This window comes from Triticum urartu, chromosome 7A (genome assembly GCF_056163025.1).
Source record: "Triticum urartu cultivar PI428250 chromosome 7A, HENAU_Tu73, whole genome shotgun sequence".
Lineage (NCBI taxonomy): Eukaryota > Viridiplantae > Streptophyta > Magnoliopsida > Poales > Poaceae > Triticum > Triticum urartu.
In genome coordinates, this window is record NC_141879.1 from 554,598,858 (window position 1) to 554,609,783 (window position 10,926).

At 46.4% G+C, this 10,926-nt stretch overlaps 1 protein-coding gene across 2 annotated transcripts; it reads right to left on the bottom strand.

Annotated features, from left to right (window-relative positions):
* Positions 1–1,137: 1,137 nt before the first annotated feature.
* Positions 1,138–4,080, bottom strand: LOC125524393 (large ribosomal subunit protein bL19c-like). Of its 2 annotated transcripts, none has more exons than XM_048689447.2 (6): positions 3,922–4,080; positions 3,409–3,561; positions 3,113–3,304; positions 2,922–3,008; positions 2,710–2,843; positions 1,138–1,668 (listed from the first exon to the last, which is right to left on the bottom strand). In XM_048689447.2, the coding sequence occupies exons 2-6, from the start codon at positions 3,544–3,546 to the stop codon at positions 1,566–1,568; spliced, it is 654 nt and encodes a 217-aa protein (XP_048545404.2). In that variant the 5' UTR covers positions 3,547–3,561; positions 3,922–4,080; the 3' UTR covers positions 1,138–1,565. The 2 variants fall into 2 exon arrangements, with proteins under 2 accessions (XP_048545404.2, XP_048545405.2); XM_048689448.2 differs by having other exon boundaries at positions 3,796–4,064.
* Between the last annotated feature and the right edge of the window lie 6,846 nt (positions 4,081–10,926).

A 10,926-nucleotide genomic window follows, 5' to 3' on the forward strand; every position in this document is an offset into this window, starting at 1 on the left:
CTCCGTCCCAAAATTCTTGTCTTAGATTAGTCTAGATACGGATGTATCTAATACTAAAACGTGACTTGATACATCCGTATTTAGACAAATCTAAGGCAAGAATTTTGGACGGAGGGAGTACTAATTAGTAATTACCCACATCACACACTCGGGCTCCCCTGCTGCCGAACGATTCAAGCTAAACCCCTCCACTTTTTCTTCTCCAAAGGAATGCTGGCACCGGCGATGCTATTCAGGGTAACAGGCACCGAAATGGGGAAATTCGCGAGCGGGGATGGAAAAATGGGGCCAACTGAGATCGATCTGGTCGGGGTCTATGGTTCACAGCAACAAGCAGGCCAGAGGTCCAGAGCGAAACGAACAGCAAGTCAGCAACCCAAGCAAGCGCTAGGGCTTATACTACTTACCAGCGAAGGAAGAGGGGAGGGACCTCGCTCGCTCCACGCCAGTCCAGCAGAGTGGAGGCGGATGGGGGGAGGAGGACGGGCGGGCGGACGCCTACGGGGAAGGTTTCCTTCCCGTCCGGGAAATAGGCGGCGGCCGGCGGGAGGAGGCTGCGGTCGGCGGCGACGGCGCCGGCGGAGGAGTAGGGCGGAGGCGGCCGGCCCAGAGGAAGCAAGCGAGTTGCTGGAAAGCTGGGATGTGAACGCGAAACTCAAAGAAGGAAAACAACATTCGACTACTGCACGAGTTTTTCTCCAGATGTTATTACAGACTTTCTTCAGATTTTCAATATTTCCGTTATTTTTTTTCAATGGGCTGGAGTTAAAAACATTGCACATTTGCACTCAAGTAATTCAACCTTCGACTACTGCACGATAATTTCTTTCATTAACACTGGTGATTTTCGCACCTCCCAGTTAGTATCTGCAAAGGTAAAAGTGGATGTCCATCCGGAAATACTTGTCATCAAAATGAATAAAAGTCGATGTGATGATCTAACTTTTTTCTGGATTGGACGTATATAGAAGTGTTTTACTGTGTTCGTTCACTCATTTCAGTCCGTTTGTAGTTCATACTGAAATATCCAAAACATCTTATATTTGTGAATGGCCAAAACATCTTATATATGTGAACGGACGGAGTACTGATCAAAGAAGAATATCTGAAGATGCCATTTCTAAAGCACAGGAACACTAGCCTTCCAATTTCTTGCATTACAAACAGTCCATCAAAGTTATACATGAAAATTTCATGATAAAAGGCTACTTTGAGTTGTGTGCAACACAACCATCTTGATAGCAGCAAGGAATGGTCCAACGGTAGAACAAAATTTGTGCAAGCTTCTCCAACTTAAGCAATAAGTTAGAGAAAAGGAGAGCATTTTTATTTCTTTCTCATTACACTAGTTGCTAAAAACATAAAAGGAGACAGATCCACATTGTTAATTTCAAATCACATAAGCGTATTTCTGCTGGCGCTTGCCCCAGAAACCAGGCATGGTGACCCGAAACAGTAGTTCTAGGAGCTGGGAGTAAGCATCGGGCTTCTCGAATTGCAGCCACTAGGAAAGCCATGCAGATCCACATCAGAAACAAAATGGCAACAACCAAGCCGATGCTGCCTCATTTCTTGAGTGCATTCATTCTGTCCCTCAGGTAATACAGCTTTGCTCTCCTGACTTTCTTCCTGTCTAAGATCTTGATTTCTTTGATGTTTGGCGAGTACCTGAATGCAAAAGAGAAATGGCATCAGGAAAATATTCCGCGTGAAACAAGTATGATGCGATGGTATCTTTCATGTTTGACTTCTTCAACAACTAAAGGCAGCTTTTTATGTAATGAAAGATTGAAGAAATTAACTGCGGAACAAAAGTGAACAAATCCTAAAAACAAAAGGAGAGCGCATAGGAAATATCCTACTTATGCCATTCTTCCAATGTATTCCAGCAGCAGACACGGAATGGACAAAGGCTATGTACGCATGAAAGGTAGTTTAACCATAGCTGGATGTACAAATGTATGAAACTACAAGCTCCATTTGTAACAAAATGCTAACACAGCACAAGCAATCAATTCTGTACAATGGTAACGAAAAACTATGTGTTTTGTCTCGAATACTACCAGCATCTTGCATGGTTCACTTAAGGGCTCATTAACCAGATACATAGCATTCTATGGTTTAGACAATAGTACTCATTGTCATGGATTTACAGCTATTAGTAACAAGAATGAAGGTGGTGCCATCATTCTCATGGCAGATGAGATAATGTCAGGTATATCAAGAAGGCAACAAATAGCTTAGAGACAAATATATAAAATCAAAATGAAATACTAATTTTCAGTTCAGCCGAGCAAACTACACTTCTAATATGGCAACTGTGCATCCATAATTTGATATATGTCTAATAAGATGTATGCAGCAACATGATAAGTAGGAATTTAGTGAGATCCACAGATTTATCCCCGGTCTTTATCGTTTTTGCATGTGATTAGAAGATGTGCTCACATGGAGGTGTACATGCGTAGTGAATTAGTGATGTGTGGGTGTCTTCCTTATAATCACACAGATTAAAATGTTCATGCACAACCAACAAATATGGATTGTTCTGTCATGCTAACGAACAGAGAGCAACCAGATGTGAATGCACAAGCTATTCTCACAGAAACACAATAGTGCAGAACTAAGAAGTAGTTCTAATTTGCACGTGGAAAGCTCAGAAACGAAGCAATGTCTATCAGAGAGAAGCACAAATTTGGTGTCACTTACAGTGGAAAGACAGACTCAACTCCAACCCCAGCTACTAATCTACGCAATCTGAAAGTCGTAGCGATCCCAGCATTGCGCCTTGCTATGACGATGCCTTTCAATGTAGACTCACGTCGCTTGTTCTCAGGAACTTGCTGTTTATACATAGAATCAGAACAACAGATATATGAGTGAACAGCAACAAGGCAAGAACGCATTTACTTAGTACTTACCACTCTCATTTGAACAATACATCCAGGCTGTACATCAGGAATGGTCCTCTCTGTACGAACTTTGTCGACTGCCTCTTTGTTTAAGATCTGGCAAACTCAAGTAACAGATATGTTAGGTTGTTTAAGTGATCATCGTAACGTAACTTGTCACCAGAAGTTATACCGTTGCTGGAAATAACACATTAACTTACATTCATAATGTGCCTGGCCGTCTTGTCGGGCCTCTTGAACTTAATCCGCGGCGGGTGCTCAACCATGGGAGAGCTGGAATCTTCATCCTCAACAGAAACCTCGGCAGCTCCCACTGTCGAGAACCCCCTCACCGCCAAAGCCCTCCTGCAGAAACCATATGCCTGAACACCGTCGTGTGGAATGATTGGACTCTGCAGATCAAAATACAATCCGATAGGCATGACCAGGACATATTAGTAACACAGGATCACAAACCCGCGACTTGTATCCGCAATACAAACACTGGCACACGCACCACAATTTGACGAATCCAGTTGCAAGGCCTCAGGGGTTCCGCGAACGACTGTTCAACTCTAGGAGCTGCGCAATCCAGGAGCTTCAGAGGCGTGGCACGGGTTCCGGCTCGACAGACTGTCCGCGCCAAAGACTGCATCCTGTGACCAGTCCTCTGCACAGAAAATGCACACGCTGGGATCAAAGTTGAGCGAAGACTCCATTCCTCAGGCAATACATGAACGAACAAGCACAGGATAAACCCTGCAGAGTTCAGTTGAGCCCCAAAATCTTTTCAGTACTAGTAAGTACTCCACCAGGCGTCCGGGCAGTAAACAAATCCACAACAAACTGGATGGATAGAGGAATTAAGTTTTGTACGGGATAGATTGCGGCGAAGAAACTATACCCCACAGGGTGCCCACGGGGAAATCTCCGTCTGGGGTTTACCGCGCCGCCTGCCAGAGAAGGCTGAGACCTGCGGGGGGTCCGGACTGGCGAACGGGGGAACAAAGGAAGGGGAGGAGGGGAATACCTCGCCGAGGGGGGCAGAGGAGAAGGGGCGGCACGAGATCTGGCCGGCGGCGGAGATGAAGGGGGGAGGCGGACGTCGTCCCGGGTCGCACCTCGCCTGAACCCTGAAGCCCTGGAGCAGTAACGTCCCGCACCCGGGTGAAAGAAAGCACGAGCCGGATTTCCTGCCGTTGGATGGTGGCCAACCGTCCTGATTTCTCCCGCTCGGCCGAACCCATCAGTGTCATCGATCCTTTGTTGGCCAAATGGACCGGTCCTGGCGTGCTGGCCCGATGCGCATGGCCTGCGGTAGCTTGGTAATCGGGCCGTGCCAGCACGTGGCACGCCAAGGGCCGTTCCTGGGCCACGAGGTTGGGCACGATGCTGGCACGGCACGGCCCGTTTACCTTTTTATTATTTATTCATTTTTTATATATTACCCCCAAAATAGCATTTTTTTTACCGGTAAACCAACACTTTATTCAATACTTGCAAGGTTTACAGAAATAATGAGAGGATCGTGGGGAATCCCCAGCCACACATGGCGACAGAAATAAAGAACTAGAAAATTTAGCAAGACTATGGGCTTCCCAATTCGATGCTCGTCCTTCAAAAGTGATATCACATGTAGCAAACTCTCTTGCCCGTGTTACAATCTCCTTCACAATAACCAAGTGCCTCCCTTCGGCTCTTTGCGTTTGGCTCTCTAGTAGTTTGGATGTGATCGACCACCTCTCCGTCAGCCTTTTTTTTTGAACCGGGCTTTTTGACCCCTTTCCATTGCATCGAACGGAAATACAACAGTTCCAGAAACATGTTCAGAAGGAAAGGAAAAGGGGAAAAGCGAGTTCAAGCACTACCAGGAAACCCACCACACTCGCCCGACATCGTGACGAGTGCCATGGGGCGAAAACCTGAGCAGCACCAATATCTTTTAAAGTCAAACTAGCTATTACACAAACCGACCTGCCAGGGACCAAATTGACACCACCAGACCAAACTATCATACTAATCGAAGCAACGAAGAGCAGCAGGCTTCAAACTTCAGCGTGTAGCTCCTAGTAGAATCACTCTCCGGTGATCGGCTGCCTGGCCGCCTCGCACAGCTTCATCATCTGCATGGTCCCCGCCCTGATCTGCTCCGCGCCTGCGCGTAACTTCTTAGCATCATCTCCTTGCTGCAGACCTGTCCAATAAAGCAAGAAAGAGCACATGGAAAAGACTATCTCAAAAGGAGTTTTGATCATTTTCTTCTCAAAGGTGGCTCGATTTCGAGCCAGCCAGATAGCCCAGCAGGCAGCTGCCAGGCCCACCGTATAAAATCTCTCTCCCCCAGGGAGATAAACATGGCACCACGCATAGTACTGCCAGTAATTACCGGGGCATCTATCAGTACCCAGTAATTACTAGGGCACCTCTCCGTCAGCTAGAGCCCACACACACCTCGACATTGAGAACTACAGCAGGGAGTGCCTCCAAGAATCTTGTGCCCCGCAAAGTTGGCATTTATCATCGTCTGCCATCTTTCTATCGTGCCGAACATCCTCAGTTGGAATAGAACATCTTGCTAATCTCCAGAGAAAGTTGCGGACCTTTCCGGGAACTTGAACTGACCAAAGCGAAGTCCACGCCCTTGCCTCCTCAACATAGTTTGATATTCCTGCATTATTTTCTAGCCAGTCCTCCCTCCTCCTCTTAGTATCTGCCAACATGCGATAAGCCGACCTGATAGTGAATCTACCATGCTTTCCATAATTCCATGCCCAGGTATCATCCATATTCCTAGTACACAGGGGGATGCTCCGAATTGTGTTAATGTCTGGCGCCAAAAAAACTTGTTGTAACAGGTTGACCCTCCAAGCGGCGCTGGTATGATATATCAATTCACTTACCAAAACTTGCGGGTCATTTGTTATACATGCAATCGGCCTCATCATCACCTCATTGGGTAACCAATTGTGCTCCCATATGGGCGTTGTATTTCCATTCCCTATCCTCCTTATAAGACCCTGGTTGAGCACATCTCTACCCTCCATTATAGCGCGCCACACCTGCGAAGGTTTTGTTCCCAACTCAGCAGAAAGTATAGTACGGTTGGGATAATAGGTAGCTTTGAAGATGTTGGCGCAGAGTGACTGTGGGTTTTGGAGCAGGCGCCATGACTGTTTTGCAAGAAGAGCCAAATTTAACAATTCGAAGTCCCGAAAACCCAAACCTCCCATGAATTTTGGTTGGGTCATGATTTTGGGGGTTGGATTTTACCCCCAAAATAGCTTAAATAGGAGAGCTCATGTTCGACGCTCGTTAGCGTCAATCAGAGAGGTTTCGCTGAAGGTTTCGCGCAAACGGGCCGGCCCATTCCTAGGAGCCGAGCGAACATAATAAAAACGAAAAAAATACCAGCCTAGGATGGAGTTTCGCTGAAGGTTTCGCGCAAACGGGCCGGCCCATTCCTAGGAGCCGAGCGAACGTAATAAAAACAAAAGAATACCAGCGTAGGATGGAGTCGAACCCTCGAACTAACTCTGGATGACGAAATAAAGCGCGTTGAGTTTTTCCCAAAACCCCTAAAACTCTCTGGCGGCGCCTGGGCGACTAGGGTTTTGACCGTGGAACCGGATTATTCAGCCGGAGATTCATCGCCCGTGCTGATCGAGCGCCCCCGCGTGATCGGGCGGATGGCTGCTCCCAACGCCTCGACCGGAGGGGGGAGGGAAGATGATGAACAACGAGGTCGTGAGGCCAGGAGGAAGCTGGAGGAAGCATTGGGAAAACTTGACATATCTGAAGAAGAGGCGACCCCCCTGGTGATCGACGATCGGGTTGATGGAGGTCTGGTGAAGTGGCTTTTGGCGGGTAAGATTCTTCACAGAAATCACTTTCATATCCAGACCATCACCAATGCCCTCAGGCCGGCGTGGGGAAACCCACGAGGACTAAAGTTCAGATCAGTTGGAGTTAACATGTTTGAGGCTGATTTTGAGAATCAACGGGATAGAGATCGAGTCTGGGCTGGATCGCCTTGGCACATTAACAAGAACGTTGTGGTGTTAGCGGAGTTTGATGAGTGCATGCGGCCATATGAGGTTAAGTTCGATCGTTTGCAAATCTGGGCCAGAGTTGTCAATCTGCCCTATAACCTGAGGGATGAATCTTGGTGGAAGCCAATAGCGCAGCAGATGGACAAGCATGCCCATTCGGTAGCTTTTGATCATAATGGTGGTTTCCTGCGAGCATGAATTACAATTGATGTTGAGAAGCCGCTTAGAAGATGGATCCTCATTGATTCTGCCAGGAGGAAGAAGGTGGACATGTATGATATTCAATACGAGCAGGTTCCCTACTTCTGTTTCTCCTGTGGCAAGTTGGGTCACTCTGACCTCTACTGTCCAACGCTAGGATCCCGTGATGAGAATGGCGATCTGTCGTTTGGTTCAAAGCTGAGAGTGCCGGAGGAGTTCAGGAAGCCAACGGCTTCTGAGAATTCTTCTAGGGAGCATAATGCAAGTAATAAGACGAGGCATTCGAGTACTGCTAAAGACACGGGAGATGAGGTGAACTCGTCTGTAAAGAATAGGCAGCAGCAAAAACGCAAAGATGCTCCAAATCAGGTCTATAGACCAGTTGCAAAAACTGCGCTGCTGCTTACGGATGGAGGTACCGAGACTTTTGCTGGGCCTTTGAATGAGGCTAGCGCTGCTGAATCTTCAGAAACTAAGGATGATAACGATGCATTTGCTAGAGAGCCAAAGAAGAAGAAGCCTACTCCAGAGAATTCGGTAGAGACCGCGGTGCGGTCCTGCCCGTCCCAATGAGTCGCATCAGTTGGAACCGTCGGGGGCCTGGGAACCCTGAGATAGTCCGTGAGCTTCGTAGTATTGTGAGGCTGGAAGGGCCCTCTCTGCTCTTTGTTACATAAACGAAAATAAAAGCAAAAAGAGTAGAGGACTTGAAGTTTTTGTTAGGTTTCGGAGGTTGTTTTGCTGTGGACAGTGTTGGCCTTAGTGGCGGCATTGGTCTTTTTTGGTCTAATAATGTTTCAGTAGAACTAAAAAGCTATGGTCATTGTCATACTGATGTTTTGGTTAGTAATAAAAGTCTTGGTTCTCCAACTTGGAGGTTCACAGGTTTTTACGGATCACCGTGTGCTGAAGATAGAAGTGATAGCTGGTGGTTATTGTGTACTCTTTATAATGTGCCACATGTTGCATGGATGTGCATGGGGGATTTTAATGAGACTATGTTCTCCAATGAACATTTCAGCAGAGTTGTTCGCCCTGAGCGACAGATGCAAGCTTTTCGAGAGGTTGTGGACGATCTTTCCTTCCAGGACTTGGGTTGGTCAGGTACATCGTACACTTGGGATAACCACCAAGCTGGAGAGGACAATGTGAAAGCAAGACTCGACCATGCCTTTGCTAATGAGGTGTTCTGACAACAATTTCAGCATATAAGAGTAAGGCATCTCTCATCGGTGGAGTCTGACCATTGTTTTGTTGTGGCGGAAATAAAAGAAACATAAGCTCTCAGGCCACGGGCTAAGAAGAAATTTAGATATGAAAACGTGTGGCAGACCCATAGTGATTATGATCACCTAGTTGCAGATACTTGGCAGGGTCTGCAACGCCGTTCCGGTATGCAAGGCATATCAGATGCACTGAGTGAACTTCAGGCTACACTAGAGCCATGGAGTTCAAAAGAGTTCGGTTGTTTGACAAGGAGAGTGAGGCAACTACAGAAGAATTTGGACCGCATTCGATCTGGTTCTTTGGGCCGGGGCCCGTCGCCTGAGGAGCTGTCCACTGTTAAAAAATTGAAAGAAGCGCTTCATCAGGAGGAAGTGTGGTCCAGGCAATGATCCCGAGTACCATGGCTATGAGAGGGAGACCGTAATACTACCTATTTTCAAGCACAAGCTAGACAACGAAAGAGACTAAACAAGATACAAGGCCTTCGGAGGGCAGATGGATATGTTTGTGCTAATGAAGATGAGGACAAGGAGGAAGTTCAGAGCTTCTACAAAGAGTTGTATCGATCGCAAGGTTTTGCTGATGTGGGCGAGCTGTTAGCTCATGTTCTGGTCAAAATTACACATGAAATGAATGAGATTATTACAAGACCGTATACTGTTGACGAGGTCAAGCATGTGATACGTCCATTTTGCATCATGCTTTTATATCGATATTTATTGCATTATGGGCTGTTATTACACATTATGTCACAATACTTATGCATATTCTCTCTTATTTTACAAGGTTTACATAAAGAGGGAGAATGCCGGCAGCTGGGATTCTGGGCTGGAAAAGGAGCAAATATTAGAGACCTATTCTGCACAGCTCCAAAAGTCCCGAAACTTCACGGAAGATGTTTTCCAAATATATAAAAAAATACTGAGAGCAAGAACTTCACCAGGGGGGCCACACCCTGCCCACGAGGGTGGGGGGCGCGCCCTACCCCCCTGGGCACGCCCCTACCTCGTGGGCCCCCTGGTGGCCCTCCGATGGCCATCTTCTGCTATATGGAGTCTTTCGATGGGAAAAAAATGATAAGCCATCTTCTCGGACGAAACTCCGCCGCCACGAGGCGGAACCTTGGCGGATCCAATCTAGGGCTCCGGCAGAGCTGTTCTGCCGGGGAAACTTCCCTCCCGGAGGGGGAAATCATCGCCATCGTCATCACCAACGCTCCTCTCATCGGGAGAGGGCAATCTCCATCAACATCTTCATCAGCACCATCTCATCTCAAAACCCTAGTCCATCTCGTATCCAACTCTCGTCTCCAAGTCCGGGATTGGTGCTAGTAGGTTGCTAGTGGTGTTAATTACTCCTTGTAGTTGATGCTAGTGGGTTTAATTGGTGGAAGATCATATGTTCAGATCCTATATGCATATTAATACCCCTCTGATTATGAACATGTTTATGCTTTGTGAGTAGTTACTTTTGTTCCTGAGGACATGGGAGAAGTCTTGCTATTAGTAGTCATGTGAATTTGGTATTCGTTCGATATTTTGATGAGATGTATGTTGTCTCTCCTCTAGTGGTGTTATGTGAACATCGACTACATGACACTTCACCATTATTTGGGCCTAGAGGAAGGCATTGGGAAGTAATAAGTAGATGATGGGTTGCTAGAGTGACAGAAGCTTAAACCCTAGTTTATGCGTTGCTTCGTAAGGGGCTGATTTGGATCCATATGTTTCATGCTATGGTTAGGTTTACCTTAATACTTCTGTTGTATTTGCGGATGCTTGCAATAGAGGTTAATCATAAGTGGGATGCTTGTCCAAGTAAGGACAGCACCCAAGCACCGGTCCACCCACATACCAAATTATCAAAGTACTGAACGCGAATCATATGAACGTGATGAAAACTAGCTTGATGATATTCCCATGTGTCCTCGGGAGCGCTTTACATCATATAAGAGTTTGTACAGGCTTGTCCTTTGCTACAAAAAGGATTGGGCCACCTTTCTGCACCTTATTTACTTTTGTTACTTGTTGCTCGTTACAAATTATCTTATCACAAAACTATCTGTTACCACTTATTTCAGTACTTGCAGAGAATACCTTGCTGGAAACCGCTTATCATTTCCTTCTGTTGCTCGTTGGGTTCGACACTCTTACTTATCGAAAGGACTATGATAGATCCCCTATACTTGTGGGTCATCAAGACTCTTTTCTGGCGCCGTTGCCGGGGAGTGAAGCGCCTTTGGTAGGTGGAATTTGGTAAGGAAAATTTTATATAGTGTGCTGAAATTTACTGTCACTTGTTATCATGGAAAGTAATCCTCTGAGGGGCTTGTTCGGGGTATCTTCACCCCGACCAGTAGAGCAAAGAGTTGCTCCTCATCCTATTGAACCTACTGAAAATGAAAATGCTTGCTTTGAAGTTCCTTCGGGTATGATAGAAAAACTGCTAGCTAATCCTTTTCTAGGAGATGGAACAAAACATCCTGATGAACATCTGATATATGTGGATGAAGTTTGTGGATTATTTAAGCTTGCAGGTGTATCCGGAGATGTTGTTAA